Source organism: Monocercomonoides exilis (assembly GCF_001643675.1).
Source record: "Monocercomonoides exilis strain PA203 chromosome Unknown scaffold10-1930038, whole genome shotgun sequence".
NCBI lineage: Eukaryota > Preaxostyla > Oxymonadida > Polymastigidae > Monocercomonoides > Monocercomonoides exilis.
The window spans coordinates 1,319,677-1,338,850 of NW_027150555.1; the positions used below are offsets into that span (position 1 = coordinate 1,319,677).

Below are 19,174 nucleotides of genomic sequence, written 5' to 3' on the forward strand. Positions count from 1 at the left end.
GAACCCTAACAACAAAAAACCAAAGCAAAGAAGAAGAAGAAGAAGAGGAAGAAGAATCAAAATAATAAAAAAAAAATATTTCCTTCTGAAAACAAAGAAAAACGATAAACATCATCAAGCAGAGGAAAAAGATACGAACATAAATTTCAACATAAAGATCTCCCAGCTATCCTTCAAAACACACAATGAAGGGAAGTACACACATTACAAGCTTATCTATTAATGCTATTTGAATATGCTTGTAAGCATAATAATAATTATTATTTTTTAAATTATCATTTTCATTTTAAAAAAATCTCAGAACATTTCAAATTACCCACTCAACGCCAACACCTCCGAAATCAGCTGCAGCGTCTTCTTGTGGCGAAGGAGCTCCACATGTGATGCTTTGTGTATTTCGACTTTGATGGAATTTGGAATGCCATCGTTCAATGCACTGATGGTAGGGACAGTCAGATCACCGTCAATGATCTGCCACTGTGGATGCTTCCAGGAGGAGGATTCAGGAGAGGATGATGATGATGATGATGATGGCTCAGAAGAAGAAGAAGAAGAAGAGGAGGAGGAGGAGGAGGAGGAAGAGGAAGAAAGAGGAGGAGAAGAAGATAATGATGATAATGAAGAAGAAGAAGAAGGAGAAGATGATAAAGAAGTACACAAAGTTGTTGGTGTCACTTCAGAATCAATCAAATGTGCCTTTTCTTCATCTTCAGATTGCTCATTATCTTTTTCAATGAAATCATTAGCTTCATCTCCCATCCCACATTTCACTTCTTTTTCTTCCTCCTCCTCTTTCCCCTCTTCTTTTCCTTCCTCCTCTCCCTCAACTTCTTCCTCTTTCTCTTCTTCTCCTCCCTTCTCCAGCTCCTGAAGCAGTCTTTCATCAACAACTGCACTCCATTCTGTTCCATAACCTGTGCCATACACATTATAGACAGCAATGTCTGGATAACACGGCAGAGGTTGTGAGAAATCTAATATTCCTCTTTTTTCTGTTGTTTTTATTTCTTCTTTTTCTTTTTCTTTTCCTTCTTTGCTTTCATCAGCATCATCTTCATCATCTCCTTCATCACCTTCTTTTTCTTCACTTACATTTTCCATTTCTTTAGCTTTAGCTTTTATCTTTGTCTTTGCCTTCACTTTGCTCATTTCCCTTCTCACTTTTCCTTCTTCATTTGAAACATTCTTTTTTCTGAGCCACGGAAACACTCGATATATCCAACTATTCTTCTTATAATCATCAGAGCTTGATTTTATTAGATGAACATCTTCAGATGTATCTGCTTTATCATCGTCATTTCCTTTAAAATTGTCTTTCTGAAATTCGAAATCTTCGATCTCTTCTTCCTTCCTTTCTTTTGCCAAAACTTCTTCCTTCTCTTTCTCTTCATCCTTTTCATTTTCTTCTTCTTCTTCTTCTTCTCCTTCTCCTACTTCTTCATCATCATCCTTCTCTTCTTCTTTCTCTTCACCTTCTCCTCCCTTCCCCGCATTCACCCACTTCTTCCTGTGCTTCTCAACTCTTCCTTTTCTCTTCGAAAGCGGAGGCAGCTGCCACAAGTGAGTGTCTGTGTGCAACCGCATCACCAAAGAAAAGAAGTCCTGCTGAATGTGAGGGGGCTTAGGGAAGATGCTGCCATCAGAGGAGTAAAGAGGATGATGTGGAAGATGTGAAAGAGAAGGAAGAGAAGGAAGAGAAGGAAGAGAAGATGAAGGTGGAAGATGAAGTGAAGGCAAAATAGATAGATGATTTGCAGATGATAAAGCAGATGAAGTTGTATTTGACGAAGAAATCGAAGAAGAAATCGAAGAAGAAATCGAAGAAGAATTTGAAGAGGACAAAGTTAAACCAGAAGGTTGTGAAGATTTATTCTCAATGAATTTTTTTTCAATCGATTCATCCAAAGAAGCTGAATCACATTGTGTTAAGCAATCTTCCTTTGAAGCCACAGACACTGGCGGAAACGGCTTCCTCTGTGCAATCTCTCTCTTCCACAGCTTCAGCAGTATTTCATCGTTCTTCGCAATATGCGAAGGTTTTCCCCTGTCAAGTTTCGCTAAATTTAGCACTTCTCTTTCACCATCTGTTCGATATTTCTCTTTTTTTAGCTGTTTTTCAATCGCTTTGGCAATTTTGCTTTGGCGAGCTTGCTGCTTTTTGGCTTCCTTTTCTGTGATTGAAGGCTGTTTCCCCTGAGATCCAGGCGAAAAAGGCACTTTCTTCACTGTTTCGAATTTTTTGTGTATGAAAAGAGATTTCCCCCTCTTTTCTTTCTCTTCTTCTTCTTTTTCTTCTTCATCTTCAACTTTTGAACATTTTCTCTCATAAGCACAACTTTTATGAGAGCAACGATGCAACTCTGTCTCTTCATTTAAGTTTTGTATTTCATTTTTTTGTGTTGATTCTTTATTCTCTAGTTGCTCACTCTGCTCTTCAATATCGTAGCTGTCGAAATCATAACAAGGTCCCCCGCCTTCAGGCACGTGCATCCCAAACCATTCGACTTTCCCTGTTTCTGAAAAAGGCAATAATGAAATTTATTGCAGATGAAATAGGATGAAAGCATCAAACAAAACAAAAATAAAATAAAATAAAATAAAAATAAAATAAAAATAAAGCAAACTATGTTTGATGCCAAGTTTGGGGGAATAACGAAATTGCATTGGCTGAAGAAGCCAAAACATTGCAGGGGCATCCAACTCAATGCTTCTGAAAGTGCTCAATTTTATAATTGCCGAAGGTATTCCCAAATTATAGCCAAATAGCATTGCACGAAGCATCCGGCTTGCACCTTGAAAGGCAGAGCCAATTGCAATCCACTGTTTGACATATTTCCGGAAAAATGAGGGAAATGATGCTAATAGCTGTCTGGTTAATAAACCTCCCATGCTGTGTGAAATGATTGTTATTCGTTGCTTTTTGCACGATTCATAAGCTGCCAAAATTCGCTTTTTGAAAAAGCTAAGTTCATAACTAATTTCTCTTCTCCAGTCATATGGAAAACCCCACAAAGAAATACCAGGAATGTAGCCATGCTGCTTTAAATGATTAATTATTTCATAAAAGTAATGGCCAATGCTGCACAATAAATTTCAAAAATAATAATAATAATTAACATCAAAAGGCAAAATCATACTATGTGGATGAGACCCCATCAAGCAAATTTGAAATTGCCCAAAGTCCATATTCATTGTCAGGAACAACAATTTCTGTTAATTTATTTTTTTGAACGCAATTGCAATCTTTATCAAGTTCACAGCAGAGATACTTTTGAGAAACTGCATCTCCATTAACAATTCTTGGAAAAGCAATTTCTTCTTTGTGTGATTCGAGATCCCTTCCAACCAAAACAGAACCTCCAAGACCAGGGACAAGAAGCACGCTTGGAAATGCCATTATCAATCCAGATTCAAAAAGAATTAATCGAATAAATAATCCACATAAACGTTCGCACGCTAATATTTCAAAACATTAGTAAAAAATTTTCAATTATTCTTATAATCAAAACATTTTTTAAATCAATAAAGGTATTCTTCATCAATAACCATTATATAAATACTGAATGATTCCATTTCTGATTTTTATTTTAACATGGAAGACTCAGTGCAAAGGAGAAATGGTAGAATTTGATTATAGTGAAAATGTACAATATGGAATCGATATATCTTTTTGGCAAGGAACTTTTAATGGCACTGTTGCCAAAAAGAGAAATGTTTCAAGAGTAATGGCACGTGCAGGATTTGGTGAAAAGACAGATGAATGTTTTGCGAAATTTAATCATGCTGCATCAATTGAGGGGATCGAATTTGGTGCATATTGGACTGCGACTTTTCATGACTCCAATGTTTCTCAATCACTCACTTCTGCTTTGAAAAACGCAAAAAAACAAGCTCAATTATTTATCCAACAACTACAAGAAGCGAATATTTCTTCTTTTTGTGGTGTTGATATTGAATTAGAACTTGGACATGAATGTAGCTTGAATTCATTTCAACTGACAGAGTGCACAAATTCGTTTTGCGATTACTTGAAAGCAGCAGGTTATAAACCAGTTATATATGGTAGCATTAAATGGTTGTTTCATAGAATGGCAATGGAGAAAATTCGTTACCCAATTTGGTGCGCTTATTATTTTAAATATGGCTCTTCATATGATTTCACTATGTGGGATGGCTCTTTTCCTGGTGATGCATATGGAAATCAAATGAAACGCATTCAAGACAGAATTGTTATGTGGCAGTTCACTTCAGAAGGATATGGAAAGAAATACGGTTGCGGAAGTACAAATCTTTGTAAGAGTTACTGTTATACTTGAAGTAAGTAATTTTTTTTTTTGAGAATTTTAAATTTTTTTAAATATTTAATTGATAGCCTAGAGTTATTTTATTTTATTTTATTTTATATTGAAATTTGGGCAAGATTTAATTGCTGTCATATCTTTATATTGCCATCGTTTTGATTCCATTTATTAGTCGTTATTTATTTTGGTTGTACATCAATCTTTTATTTAATAATTTCACAATTGTAATTGTTTTCTGATTGCGTTTGTAAAATGCCTCTTGCTAGTTGATCTTAGCGCGAAAGCGCAGAGTTGAGAATGCATTGTTGATTGATTATTTGAGTCTTATAGTAACCGAAATGATTAATAGATGAATTATTCAACAGATTCCATAACGATTATTGAGATTTTGAGTTTGTTGTGTGATTCAGTTGACTGTTTTGTTTTTATTTTTTTAGAGAGAGAGAGAGAGAGAGAAAGAGAGAGAGAAAATAAAGTGTTGTAGAGATTTCTTTGGAGCCTTTCTGTATTTTTTTTTTAATTTTCGAAGAGTTCTTTTTCTGTGGAATTTGCATTCGTTGATGCAATTGCTGTTATGTTTTCATTGGATATATATTCTCAGTTGTGTATAGAGAAGCAAATTCATTTTTTATTTTATTTTAAATTATTTAATTTTATTTCACTTTTCTTTACTTTATTTATTTTTAATATTTTCACTTTCAAACATCATCTTTCAAGTCTTTTTCGCATTTGAGTTTGATGTGGCAGTTATTTTACTGCCTTTCAAGAGGAATTCGTTTTTCTTTGAGTTTGCTAAATTTTTTATCATTATTAAAGAGAAAGCTAAAATAAAAATCTGAAGTTTTTTTTTTTTTAAAAAAAAAAGAATAAAAAATAAATAAATAAAATCAAAGAAAGAAGAAAGAAAAAAAAGAAAAGAAATCAACACACAAACAAAGGTAAAGAATTTTGTTTAATTTGTACCCAAAACTACAAAAGTGGCGACAAAGAGAAAGAATACAGAAAGTAAAATAGGAGAAAACAAAAGAAAACAAAAGAAAACAAAAGAAAACAAAAGAAAACAAAAGAAAACAAAAGAAAACAAAAGAAAACATAAACAATTTTTTGAAATATTAAAGAGGTAGAATGAGGCTGTTGAATCAATCTCTTTAAAAAATAAAAATTAAAAAAGAGGAAAGTTTTTGTGTGCATTAATTAGTGATAGAGAAGTATTGAAGAATAAGAATAAAAAGAAAATTAATAATAATAAAAACAGAATTGATCAATTAGACATTAACATAAGCACGAGCAAGCGGTGGCATATCACAGCAATTATTTGTGAATGATTGAACCAAGTGAATATGCAACACATTCAAATGAAAACCAACTTGCTTTTTTATTTTATTTTTTTTGATTTTTCACAGCAACAAAGAAAAATGAGGTGAATCTCTGTTAACACTGGGAATTCATCGACAACAAACTTTTCATTCAAAAAAAGGTTTCTCAATGATTTATCAAAAAAAGGAACATACGAATAAAGCGAATAAACACAAAAAGCGAATAAGAAAGGAAAGGAAAGAAAAGAAAAGAAAAGAAAATGAAAATGAAAACCCCAAAGAAAAGGTGCATTCATTTTCATAGGAAAAATAAAAGAAGTGCAAAATACTCTGTGAAATTGGATAACATTCATTTAGCCAGACATGGAAAGGAAAGGAAAGGAAAGGGAAGGGAAGGGAAGGGAAAACAAAAGATGGAGAAGCAATCCATATTACGCATTCAATTTATTCATCATCCTTATTTTTTCATAATAATAATTATTATTTAGCTTGCCATCTTTTTCCCAATAAAGTCCAATATGATTCCAAACCTCCCTTCCTTCACGCCCATCCTCTCCAAACACCACTTCGCCTCTTCAGCAGCAGACTTCTTTGAGTTAAACAGCGAAGTTCTTGCACACACACCCTTCAACAGAGGCACCATCTCCATCTCATGTGCCCCATCCACTGCATCCTTCAGAAGCAGCAAGTCATACAGCGCCAAGCAGCATCTGCCAGTTGCCTCACTGGACCCAGCAAAGAACAGAGGGGAGATCTTGTCAAACCCAGACGACGGGAACAAAGAAGACGCAGCAGACGGACAGCTGACAACAATAGCTCCCTGAAGCGTCTGAAGAGCACCCAGTGAAAGCATCCGGGTCAAAAGTGAAAGAGAACGAGGAGAAGGCGAGCGGTCAGCGTCCACTGCCATCGGAGGCGCAGAGGGCGGGTGAGAGATCATAGCAATGGCACACATACGCTGCATCACTTTGATTGCACCGATGAAAATGTCGCAAGTCTGCTGAATCACCTGAGGAGAAGGCGGGGGCTGTGTTGCTTGTGGCAATGCTGTTAATTGTCCGTCCTTGAACTGCTGAAGCACATTAGCAAAAGGCAGAAGATGAGGTGGAACAGGGATCTTTAGCAGGCACACGTGTTTTGGAGAGACAAGAATGGAGATGCATCTGTTGATGAGGAAGAGAATGAACTGCGCTCCTCCTTTTGAGATGAAGTCGGAAACTGGCTGGCGAAGCGGAGAAGACGATGTCTTTTGTGGTTTGGAGTCTTCTTTTGGTTTGTCTTCTGTTTTTGATTCTTTCTCTTTCTCTTTCTCTTTCTCTTTCTCTTCTTTCTTTTTTCCTTCTTCTTTCCCTTCTTCCTTCTTTTCCTCTTCCTTCTCCTTCTCCTTCTCTTCCTCCTCCTCTTCTTCCTCTTCCACAGTCAAAATCGCCTCTGTCAGATTCAAAGCAGGCACCAATACAAACGGGTCTAAATCACACAGCCTGATGATGTTGAAGCAGATCACTTGAGCATTCAGCGAAGGAGAGAGGAGTATCAACAGAGTAGAAGCGGCTGTCTCAGAAGAATTAGCAGCATTCACCAGACACACAAGCAGGCGCTGCAGCAAGTCACGATCGAGAACAACATTCGGAGGAAGCACAGGAAGCGGAGTGGTTGATTTCTTGGGCACTTCCTCAGATGAATCTGCTAAAGTTGCTGGCTTTTCATCTGTTTTCTCTTCTTTCTCTTCTTTTCCTTCTTCCTTTTCTCCTTTCTCCTCTGTCTCCTTTTCCTTCTTCTTCATCTCCTCCTCTCCCTTCGCCTTCGCCTCCTCCATCGCTCTCTTCCTCTGTGCCAGCATCAGCGTCAGGAGGGGCTGCACCGAAGAGGCGTGGATGAATGAGAGGAGAGAAAGAAGTGAAGGCAAAATTCGCTCTGCAAACATCGCATCCGCACAGTCAAAGGCGAAAAGCGAAGATGCAATGGAGATGGCAGAGCGCAGCTGTGACATGATGACTGGGTGGCAGAAAGGAGAAGAAGGGGAAGTGAAGGCAGAGACGAAGAAAGGAGGAGGAAGAGAAGAAGAAGAAGAGGAAATTGAAGAAGAAGAAGAAGAAGAAGAAGCAAGAGAAGCTCTTTCTTTCTCGAACAAGTTCATCTGGTGTGTGTACAAGTCGAATACATACAGCAAAGAAGCATACACACCCAACTGAGCTATTTGATTGGCGTTTGCACTGGATGTGGCGATGAAGGAGAGGATGGACAAGGAAGAGGAGAGAAGCTGGTTGGAAGTTTGAAGAGAAGGCAATGGAGGGATGGTGGGGAGAGAGAGAGAGGTGGAATTATCAGAAGAAACAGAAGAAGAAGAAGAAGAAGAATGTTCTTCTTTGTTTTCTGCTTCAGTTGTTGTTTTGTTGGCTGCGTTTGTTCTGTTGATGATGTTGTGGATGTGGAAAGTGCACAACGAGACAAGTGCCTCAGGAATCAAATGAAGATTTACTTTTTGACGCCAACTTTCTGAAAAATAAAATAAAATAAAATAAAATAAAATAAAATAAAATAAAATAAAATAAAATAAAATAAAATAAAATAAAATAAATAAATAAATAAATTTGAAGAAATTCAAAGAAAATATAAATAGTTACATAGAAAATGAAGTTATGAATGAAAAAATAATGTTATTGAATAAAATGATTATCAAAAATTCAAAAAAACACCAATAAAGAAAAGAAAAAGAAAAGAATAACAATAAAAATAAATTCAAATCCCCCTTACCCACAAACCGATTCTGCTGCAGATGTCAATCAGAGCCACCGCCTTCTTCACAATATGCCTTGACACATACAGCGTCTCTTCTTCGTCTTCTGCAGATGCCATCAGCTCTTTCATCTGCTCATCTTCTGCTTTTCTGATATGTTCATGAAGCAGTTCTCTATCTGAATCACCTGATGACGAGGCTTTGGAACTACGTCGTGATGTTGCATCTTCTTTCTCTTTCTCTTTCTCTTTTTCTCCTTCTCCTTCTTCTTTTTGTTCTTCTTCATTCTTCTCCTCTTTCCTTTTCTCCTTCTCTCCTTCCTCCTCATTCTCCCCCTTCTCCTCCATCTTCTGCTTCACCACATTCGCCCTCACTTTCTCCCTCTCTGCATCTCTCAATATCTTCTCCCTCAACAGCATTCTTTCTTTCCTGATCCCTTCTTCCCTCCTCAACGACTCCAGGATCAGATACCCCAGCGCATACTCGCAATTCAGTGCTGAAAACATCGGCTGAAGAGAAGGAAGCATTCCGGGTGTGATTGGCTGTGAAGGTGTGACCATTCTTGTGGGTGTTGATGAAACAGAAGGTCTTCTTTGTGAAGAAATTGATGAGCTTCTTTGAATTTCTTCCTTTGGTTTGGAATTAGTTTCGGCTTCTTCTTTGTTTTCAGTGTTATTCTGTTGTGATGAAGACTGATTGTCTGATGAAGTCGAAGAAGAAGCAGAAGAAGAAGCAGCATCTGAACTTGCCTGCATTAGAGATGAAGATCCATTTGATGATGATGAAGCTGATGTTGAAGCAACTGAAGAAGCATCAGGAGCCGACGAAACAGGAGAAAGAGATGGCTTAGCTGCTTCGGGGATAACCAGCCGTGTGATAACAGTGAGGGTCTTGTTGATCTGATTGAACAAGGACAATATCTGTGCAGATGGAGTCAGCTCAGCCAGCTGCTCTGAAAGAGAAGAAGAAGAAGAAGAAGTTCGTTTATTTGTTGAGGGAGTGATAATGCTGTTTAATTGTGTCAGAAGCAGACGCAGCTGAGAGGCAGAATCACGTAGCTCTCTTTCTCGCTGCCTCTGGATCTCTTCAAGTGTTGGGCCTGTTTGCTCTTCTTCCTCTTCCTCTTCTTCCTCTTCTTCCTCTTCCTCTTCCTCTTCCTCTTCTTCCTCTTCACCTTCTTCATATTCGGATTCTGCTTCACCCTCTTCTTTCTCTTCTTCAATCTTCTTCTTCTTTTCAGTTTTTTCCTTCTCTTTAGCTTTCTCTTTCTCTTTCTCTTTCTCCTCCTCTCCCTCTGGTGCCGTATACAAATCTTCACCCATCGACTCCAGCGATGCCTTTGCACTCAGCAAAGTCCTCTTCAGCCTCTCCTTCAGCGTCATCTTGCGTGTCCTGCTGCTCTTTGGTGGCTCTTCTCCTTTCTCTCCTTTTTCTCCTTTTGCTCCTTCAGATGAAGCAGATGTGGCTGATGCTTCTCCTTGTGATGAGTCTGAGCCTGTTTGTGATGCTGCTTTTGATGAGGTTTCTTCAGTTTTGCTGCTTCCACTGCTTTCTTTGCCTTCTTCTCCATTTGATGATGTTGATGATGATGTTGTTGTTGTTGATGTCGATCCTTCTTCTTTTGCATCTTTCTCTTCTTTCTCCTGTTCTTCTCTTTCTCTTCTTTCTCTTTCTTCTCTTTCTCTCTTTTCTCTCTCCTTCTCCATTCTTTGTCTCTCCTTCTCCTTCTCCATTCTTTGTCTCTCCTTCTCCTTCTCTTTCTCTTGCCTTATTCTTTCCTTCTCTTCTTCTTTTCTCTTCTTCTCTTCTTCCTTTCTTCTCTCCTCTTCTTTCCTCTTCTCTTCCTCCTTCTTCCTCTCTTCCTCTCTCTTCTTCTCAATCTCTGCTCTTGCTCTTGCCCTGGCTTCTTGTTCTTCCTTGATTCTCTGTTCTCTTTCTTTTCTCTTCCTCTCTTTCTCTTCTTCCTCTGCTTTCTTCTTCTCTTCCTCCCTCTTTCTTCTCTCTTCTCTTTCTCGCTCTTCTTGTTCTCTTTTTTCTTTCTCTCTCTGCTTCCTCTCTTCTTCTCTCTTCCTCTCTTCCTCCTTCCTCCTTTCTCTCTCTTTCTCTTCTGCTTCTCTCCTCTCTTTCTCCTTCTTCTCTTCCATTTCTCTTCTCAACTCTCTTTCCTTCTCTTCTTTCTCTCTTTTTTCTCTTTCCTCTTTTTCTCTCTTCTCCTTCTCTTCCTTCTCCTTCCTCTCCCTCTCCCTCTTCTCCCTCTTCTCCTTCGCCTCCTTCGCCACAATCTCCACAACACTCGCCAGATTTGCCTGGATCGACGAACAAGACTGCAGAATCTGCACAAGCTCTGATTTCTCCTCCTCATCATACGCAACCTCCTCCTCCTTCACAGCCTCCAGCTCAGCCATCTTCTCCTCCACAATCGCCTTCACGTCATTCAGCAACTTCACTCCTCCGCCTTCCACCAGACTCTTCTGTGCCTCGGGTGACACAGACAATGCTTGAATGCACAAACAATGTGCTCGAAGAAGCGTGGCTGAAACATTCGCACATTTTGTCTTCTTCTCTATGTTTTCTCTTTCATTCACTCCTTCTGCTCCTTCTCCATTCATTCCTTCCCCTTTTTCTCCTCCCTTTTCCCCATTGTCACTTCCTGATTCTTCACTCACATTCAACAGATCTGCACCTGATGATAGAGTCATCCCACCAAACACAGCAAGTGACTCTAACAAGCAGAATGCTCCACCAGCAGCCACAATGTCCTTTCTGTTTGAAGAGAGCAGACTCAGCTTCTGAACACACACACACACCTCAATCATCACAAGAGAGGCATCTGAACAAGTTTGTGACTGTTTTTCATCTTTATCATTGCCTTCTTTCGTTTCTATTTGTTTGACTTTAGTTGACTCTTCCTTTCCTTTTCCATCCTCTTCTTCTTCATCAGCTTCTCCTCTTCTGCTCTTCCTGTACTCCACAATCCTCCGCATCACTTCCACCAGCAGTGGCACAATCCCTGTTGATGACAGCTGTTTCCTTCCATCTGAATCAGAAGCTAAGCGATGGATGATAAACATGGTGCATTGGAGAACAGAGAGGGGGAGGGCTGTGAAACAAGAGAGAGGAGGCAACGGATTCAGCTCAGAATACGACAGAACTGCAGTGAAGGGAGAGTTTGGTGAGGTTGAAGAGGAAGAAGAAAGAGAAGAAGAAGACGATTCTGTTGTGTAGAAAGGAGCAAAAGGCGAGAATATCATTGGGGGTGGGGCGTGCTGCGTCAAAGAGAACGAAAGAGAAGTGGATGTGCTGAAGGAACCTGACTGCGGGCGAGTAAACGAGTGCAAAGGAGAGAAAGGAGGTGGAGACAAAGAGGAGGTAGAGGAAAGAGAGACTTTTCTCTGCAAAGAAGAGGAGAAAGAGAAAGAAGGGGAAGAAGAAGGCGAAGGGACAGGTCCGACAGAAGGGGAAGCAGCAGGAGACAATGGAGCGAATGAAGCTCCTGTCACTTTCTCTCCAAGGGCAATGCGAAGAATAGAAGAGAGAAGCACATCGAAGCCGGTTGCCTGTTGAATAGCAGCAGAGGACGAGGAAGAGGAAGAAGAAGGAGAACTAAGCAGGAGAGAAAGGGTATCGTGTGCATCTGCAAGGACAGCCACACACATCAAAGCAGAGTGGACGATGAAAGGAAGAAGAGGAGAGGAGAAGAAGGCAGATATTCCCACAGAGGATGTGATTGTACTGATTGAAGAAGTAGAAGAAGATGGTGAAGAAGGAGAGCCAGCTTGTGTCTGCTCTGCTTCTTGGCTAGCCAACGAAGATGGAAGCGCCGAGAATGAGGCAGAAGAGGCAGAAGACGTTCTTCTTCTGCTTCTTCTGTTGTGTGCTGCTGACTGCTGAGACCAAACAGGCAGAATGGAGCGGAAGAAAGAGGAAAGAGTGGACAGAATGGAAGGCGTGGCAGCGGTGAGGGCGTCGCGGCAGGGCTTCAGAGTGATCAGATGGGAGAGGAGAGAGAGAGAAGAGTACAATGAGTAGAAGACAGAGGCAGCATATGTTGCATCGTCTTCTTCTGCTTCTGCATCTTCTTCTCCTTCTCCTTCTCCTTTTGCACTTTCTCCAATTTCTCCTCCTCCTCCTTCTTCTTTTGCTTCTGCAGTTGCCTTCTTTCTATCCAGTTCTCCTTTCATCATCTTCTCAATAGTTGCTGTCTCTCTCTCAATCACAGACAGAAGCTGGGTGAAGATCGAAGGAAGCTCCAAAATGGCTGAGAGGGCGGCTGTTGGAGCAGAAGAAGCAGACGGAGAAGGAGAAAGAGGAGAAAGAGAAGAAGAAGAAGAGAATGAACTAGCTCCATTGGATGTGGAAGAAGCTGTTGAAGGGGTGGTGGCAGAGCAGAGGGACGAGAAGAGGAGGAAGATGGAGGCGACGGGGGAGCGTGTGGCTGATGCTGCATCTTCAATTTGACTCTCAAGAGAAGGATCAGAAACATCTGAAGAAGATGAAGAGGAAAAGGAAGAAGAAGAAGAAGGAATGGAAGATAAAGCAGCAGCAACGAATGAATGGAGCACAGAAATAACATCGGCAGAAGAGAAGAGCTCGATGAATGTGCTGCATTCTTGATCAGCATACAGAAGCTGGGGAGAGGAGGAAGAAGAAGAAGAAGAGGAAGAAGAAGACAGGGCAGAAAGGAAGAGTTTGGGGTTGGTGCGTGTCAGTTGCATGAAGGATGAGGAAGCAGATGCTAATGATGCTGATGATGAACCAGAAGAAGGAGAAGAAGAAGGAGAAGAAGATGTTGGATCAGTAGAAGCAGCAGCAGCAGTAGCATCAGAAGAAGAAGAAGCAGAAGCGTTCATCTTCATCTGAGCAGCCTCGTCGAGGTGTCTGAGGCAATTCACGATGAATGCGAGGACGACAGAGAGGGGCTCAACAGCTGTCACATCCACAGACATCAGATGAGTCAGAAGAGAAGAGAATGTTTCAGTGACTGAAGAGTATTGAATGCTTGATGATGTTGCTGATGTTGCATCGTTTGGATGGAAAGAAGAGTAAAGTGTGCTTTGGATGACGCTGATGGGCACGGGAACAAGACTCTGGTGAAGACGGGAGTGGCAGAAGTCAGCAACTGGGAGAAGAAGAAGATTGAATATATTTTTAATATTAGAGAGAGAAAGAGAAAGTTAGTTTATAAGGAAAGAAATATAAGGAATATCAAATGAAGATAAAAAGTATCAGATATATTAATCCAAATAGATCAAGTTAATTTTAAAATATACAATGAAATAAATAAATATTATCAATAATAATAATAGCAATTAAAATTTCTCATTCAAACCATCATCCACCGTCTTTGGCTGCATTGCTGAGAGGGGAACAGAGCGAGCGCAGTTGGAGAGAGGGTGGACTCTGCTGACGACTGTGCTGAGCGACTGGATGATGGCTGTCATTTCAGTGCTCTTCTCTTCGATTGACGCGCCATTGGCGCACAGAGCTTGAAGAAGAGCGCTGATCACACCGCTGCTGAAGAGGGGGACGATGAGTTGGTCTGAAAAAAGGAATGAAACAAATGAATGAAATAAATGAAATAAATGAAATAAATAATAATAAATAAAATAAGATAAGATAAATAAAATAAGCACAGAGGATGTATTTGCAAGGTTTTGTTGGGAATTTGTTGAAAGAGTTAACGACATTCAAAAAATATTTATTTTTGAAAATTTAGTAAAATAAAATTCATTTAAAAAAAAAAAGAAAAAGAAATAAATTGTTCAATTTTTTATAAAATAAAATATATTATAAATTAAATAGATTGCACACCTTCATTCGCCAAGTTTGATATGGCCAGCGGAATCGATCGAAGCAGCGACACTTCAGTTGGACCAAACGTTCTCAAAGCCAACGCAATTCCTTCAAGAAGCCCCTTTTGATGGTGGAAAGTTGCCCCTGCGTAATCGGCTGAGTTGGAGTCGCTTTCTTCTTTCTTTTCTTCTTTCTTGCTTTCTCCATCGCTTTCTATTTTTGCCTTTTCTTTTTCGTTTGCTTCTTTCTCCCCCAACTTGTCCAGCCATCTCCGCACAACAAGAACGCCTCCGTCTTTTCCCATCTCCTCCACCGCAAAGCATCCTTCTGTTTGTGCCACTTTCTCTCTAACCAGCGCCGCACTCGACGCAAACCAGATGCATCCTGCTCCGTTTTTCGCCACAGTCAAATCTTTCTCTCCCCAGACATTCAACGCCTCGCCAGCACACTCCATCACGCGGCCTGACACAATTTCTTCTGCAACAAGTCCGCTGCACTCAGCATCCATCAGATTCCACAGCGCTCCAAGGGCTGACTGCACGACAGAAACATCGCTCAGAATAAAAGCTCGGCAGGCATCAGAAACAAGCGGCAAAAAATGTTGCGCAACAAATTGTTGCTTTGCCACCGGATCACGCGCAAGTCTCTGAATTGTTGCACATGTTATTTGAACAACATTTGCATGCTCTTTCATCGTCTCTAGCGAAGAACGTAAGCAACCATAAATCTCTGATTTTCCGATTGTCTTTTTATGGTCCTCTGATGAGCTCAATGACCAGTAAAGTGAAGTTAGCTTGTGTACGATAACAGGATTTGCTGACCATTTTTTAAGTGTGTTTATAAACACAGGAAATCCGACAGTTTCAGAAAAACGCTTCGAATTAATTTCTTTGTGAAGAAATGACTTCATAGAATCGCAGCCAAGTTCAACAATGTCTGGTCTTTCGTGTCTACAAAAAATTAAATTTCATCACAATTGTCAACGAATTATTGATTTTTTTTCATTTTTTAAAATGTTATTTTGATATTAAATATAATGTTAAAAATGCAAACTCGTAAAGCGAAAGAACGCTAAAAAAAAATTCCTCTGATTCCAGATCTTTGTTTTGCACACAAGTTATTTTTTTGGAAAACGCTTTTGTAAACTCTGCACCTGTCGCAAGTATCTGATCCGCATCTTTCGATGCCAATGCAGCCTTAAATGCATTCAGTTTTTCTACTCAATCATTTTCATCATTATTCATAATTTTATATTTAATCGTTCGAATTAACAAGTATTTATCTCGTCAAACCTTGACTTGCCTTTGATGACATTTTATAAATGATAATTAATGGTTTACAATTTTAATTGAGAAATATTTTGAAAATATATTTGAACGTTAATAATATAAACTTATTTTCTCTCACTTATTTTTCATATGACTTTGAATAAAAATAAATGCAAAATCGAAAAAATATTTATCATTTGTTTTTGCCGTTGGTTTTAATGCTTCATTTTACAAAATCGTCTTCATATCAACATGGTGAAATCATAGAGATATGGTATATCAGCTATAGATACATATCGATTACGCCAATCAATTACTCCTTCTTAATAGAACATCACTGAATAGGGTGCATATTTTATCTTGACCTAAAAATTTTATCTCAACCCTGTTTTTTTTGGAACTTATTTTTGCTTTTTTGATTTGTGTAAAGGCTAAAAACAAAAACAAAATAAATAGACTTTCTGAAACTTTAGTTTTTCAGAATTCTGTTAAAAAATTTTTTGTAATTTTTATGTTCAAAAAAATATTCAAAATTTTTATTATTTTTGGACCCAGATCAAAGACTTGCTGGCTGTGAAACGAATATTTCATACTGAACGTTTTAAGCCATAGCATCACAATTCTTCATTCCTATATTATTATTTTAACTTGTTTTTTCCTTTTTCAATTTTATTTTTAACCTTTTTTTCTCATTTTACTGTTTTTGCTTAAAACACGATTTTCGGAACATATATGAATTTGTGTAAATTTTAGGCACATAAAAAATAAAAACAAGGTGTTATTTATTGTATATTATTATTTAATTCTGAAAAGAAAAAGAATTGAACAAGAATTTGAAGCGAAATGGTAGAACATATGAAAATTTTGATCTGAAAATTGTTCGTCATATACAAATATTTTGTTGTTTTTTCTTTGAGATATCATTTCATTTCATATTTGTTTTTATTTCATTTCATTAAATTTTAAAACAAATGGATGCATGTCTCTGAAATCGTGTTTTTCAAAAAAAAATGTATGAAATGAGAAAAAGTGCTAAAAAAACAAGTTGAGAAAGTTTTAAACAAGTTTTACTTATAAAAAAGAAACGATGTATTATGATATGATAGCTTTAAACTTTTAATAAAAAATATTCACTGGAAAAGTAGCAAGTCAATGATCAAAACATAAAATTATTTCAATCCTCGATCTTTTTGAAGAACATGAAATATTTGATAAAAAATACAAAATAAGGAAATTAAGACATTTCAAACATTTCTGGTCATTTTTTATTTATCACAGGCTTGTGTAAAGCTAAAAGCATGACAAAAAAGAAAAAGGTCTAGATAAAGAAAAAAGGTCAAGATTAAATCATAGCCCTATCTAATCATGATAAAGCCCTAAGAGTATCAGCAATGACTCTCGATCTCTATCATATTATCATTGCTTATTCCAACTTGTTGCACAAGATGATAGCTACCATCAGAAATACATTAATCGATAATATTGGTTGATCTCAATCGAGATGGATCTATAGCTGATATATCACATCACTAATCATTTCGATGGATTGATAAAACAACTGCATCACCTTGAAAAAGGTGAGCTGAAGTCAGCAAGTGCACTTCATTTTTTTTTTTGAAAAATCCATTGTTTCATCATTTTCTTCATCAGAAATGTTTTCTTTTTCATTTTCCATTTCGCTTTTCTTTTTCAAATAATCATCCCACTCATTTAGCACCTTTTCTTCTGTTATTTCTTCTCCGTTGAAGTCAAATCGATTTTTATTAGAATGAAGAGGATTTATCGATTATAGAGGAAGATTTATCAGATCTTTCCCAGATGAGTCTTTCAGCACGCTGCTGCATTTCAAAGCTCTTTTTTTGACTGAAGGTGATAACGTCGAATGAATTGATTGTCGGAGAGTTTCTTCAAGAGCTGTTCTTTTCGCAGATAAAAATGAAGATGAATGTGCTTTGTACCGAGAAGTCAGCTCTGATTTGAGAACGGCAAATACTCCTCGGTCAAGTCGCTGGCAGATGTGTGTGTTGTGAGGGACGAATGTCACAACATCCACATTTTCTTTTATGAACTCTCTCCAAATTGTTGGGTCTGCACGAGAAACGTGTGAGTCGATCAAAAGAAATCAGTGTGATATGTCGAGTGACAAGCGTTGTCATCTTTCTTTGATCGAAGGGAGAGAAATTGTTTGTGCATATTTTCTGAACTTCTAAGATTCCATCCATCCACATTTGTTCAGCCAATTCTCAAGATTTGAAGACTGAAGAGGCTTCAAGTCATCAGGAAGTTTGAGACTTGGCCACAGAATCACTGAAGGAAGTGATTGTCCATCAGCTGCGACCGCCGCAATCAGTGTGGAATTCGCCATTCGCGCCGCAGATTTGGCGAAACCGGGTTTAGTATTTGCCGGATGAACGACATTCCGATTGGAGCTGTAGGGAACCCTGAGTGAAGACTCGTCCACGTTGAAAATCAGTGCGTTGTTGTAACTGTTGTTCTGATGCAATCAGTTGAGCATATCATACCAGGGCTTTAGAACTTGTTGGCATGATACCGCAAGCCTGTTCGCGTCAACAATTTTCGGCTTTGATGTCTTCAGCTCTGGATGTCGTTTGATAAAATCGTAGGCAACTGACGAAGAAACTTTAACATCTTGCGCGTTTTCTGGTTTTAAATCATTAACAACATTTTCAATCCAATTAATATTTATTAATTCATTTCAAAGGATATTAAAACAAGCCTGTTCACGCATTTTCTTGATGGTTAGGCTGGCTCCAGATAGTTATTCTTTTTTTATTTCATCAAGAACAGTATTTTCTTTTTAACCAATGACAACAGCTGGCCTTCCAATTTTGGAAACAAACTTACCTTGCCAAACAGCCTTTACCGAACACTTGATTCGAATTTTGCTGAATTTTTTGCTGTTGTATTCATCCTCCATACGCACAGCTCCATTATTAACCATTTGCACCATTTGCTCCAGCGGATTCCGAAATTACCTATATTTGAATGATAGCATCGCCTCCAGCAGCTTCAGCTGACCCTCAGTTGATTTCCTCGCAATATCCTTTTTCATTTTCAATTTTTTGGGTCACGGTCATTAAGCCAATTTATTTTTTGTTATTATAAATTTCAATTTTCATTGAAATTTAATTTTTTGAACATTTGATGCATGTTTTTTTAGAATTCATTTCTTTTGATTCAACCTGTAACCGACAGAATTTCAACGAGAGTTTTTAAACACACTCCACTCTAACTCTCTCTCTCTCTCTCTCTCTCTCTCTCTCTCTCTCTCTCCTTCCCTGCCAACTTCCATTTAAAACAATCTCCATATTAAAAATATTTTTTCTTGTACAAATAGTCTTTATAACCAAAAAATACTCCTTATTCATTGAAATGCGTGTTTCTGAATCATTCATTCATTACAGAAAAAGTTTTATTTTAAATAAAAAATAAAAATAAAATAAAATAAAATAAAATAAAAAAAAAAAAAAAAAAAAAAAAAAAAAAAAAAAAAAAAGAAATTTGACCCTATTCTATTATTCTATGGTAAATCAAAAATTGGAAAATCAAAACTTAAAATATTTCGATTAATAAAAATATAATTATTTAAAAATTCTCAAAGAAGAAGAGAAAAAAACTCTGTCAAGGAAAGAGAATGAAAAAAACTTATCACAAAAAATTGCCTTCCTTCTTATCTCTCATCATTTGTTCTCAAACAAGTTGATGATGATTGAAAACAAGCAACAATGAAGCGTTCGT

At 38.0% G+C, this 19,174-nt stretch overlaps 3 protein-coding genes across 3 annotated transcripts; all 3 read right to left on the reverse strand.

Annotated features, from left to right (window-relative positions):
- Positions 1 to 312: 312 nt before the first annotated feature.
- MONOS_5803 (putative Lecithine-cholesterol acyltransferase-like 4) lies at positions 313 to 3,515 on the reverse strand (the record flags this gene model as incomplete). Its single annotated transcript, XM_067875985.1, has 3 exons — positions 3,138 to 3,515; positions 2,625 to 3,079; positions 313 to 2,516 (listed from the first exon to the last, which is right to left on the reverse strand). Exons 1-3 carry the CDS (start codon positions 3,395 to 3,397, stop codon positions 313 to 315), a joined length of 2,919 nt encoding a protein of 972 aa, XP_067732089.1. The 5' UTR covers positions 3,398 to 3,515.
- Positions 3,516 to 5,685: 2,170 nt separating this feature from the next.
- MONOS_5802 (uncharacterized protein) lies at positions 5,686 to 15,480 on the reverse strand. The gene is made up of 6 exons (XM_067875984.1): positions 15,440 to 15,480; positions 15,201 to 15,363; positions 14,166 to 15,097; positions 13,684 to 13,893; positions 8,380 to 13,473; positions 5,686 to 8,113 (listed from the first exon to the last, which is right to left on the reverse strand). Exons 1-6 carry the CDS (start codon positions 15,459 to 15,461, stop codon positions 6,102 to 6,104), a joined length of 8,433 nt encoding a protein of 2,810 aa, XP_067732090.1. The 5' UTR covers positions 15,462 to 15,480; the 3' UTR covers positions 5,686 to 6,101.
- Positions 15,481 to 17,621: 2,141 nt separating this feature from the next.
- On the reverse strand, positions 17,622 to 18,386 carry MONOS_5801 (uncharacterized protein; the record flags this gene model as incomplete). Its single annotated transcript, XM_067875983.1, has 3 exons — positions 17,622 to 17,856; positions 17,938 to 18,076; positions 18,356 to 18,386. The coding sequence occupies 3 exons, from the start codon at positions 18,384 to 18,386 to the stop codon at positions 17,622 to 17,624; spliced, it is 405 nt and encodes a 134-aa protein (XP_067732091.1).
- Positions 18,387 to 19,174: the final 788 nt, after the last annotated feature.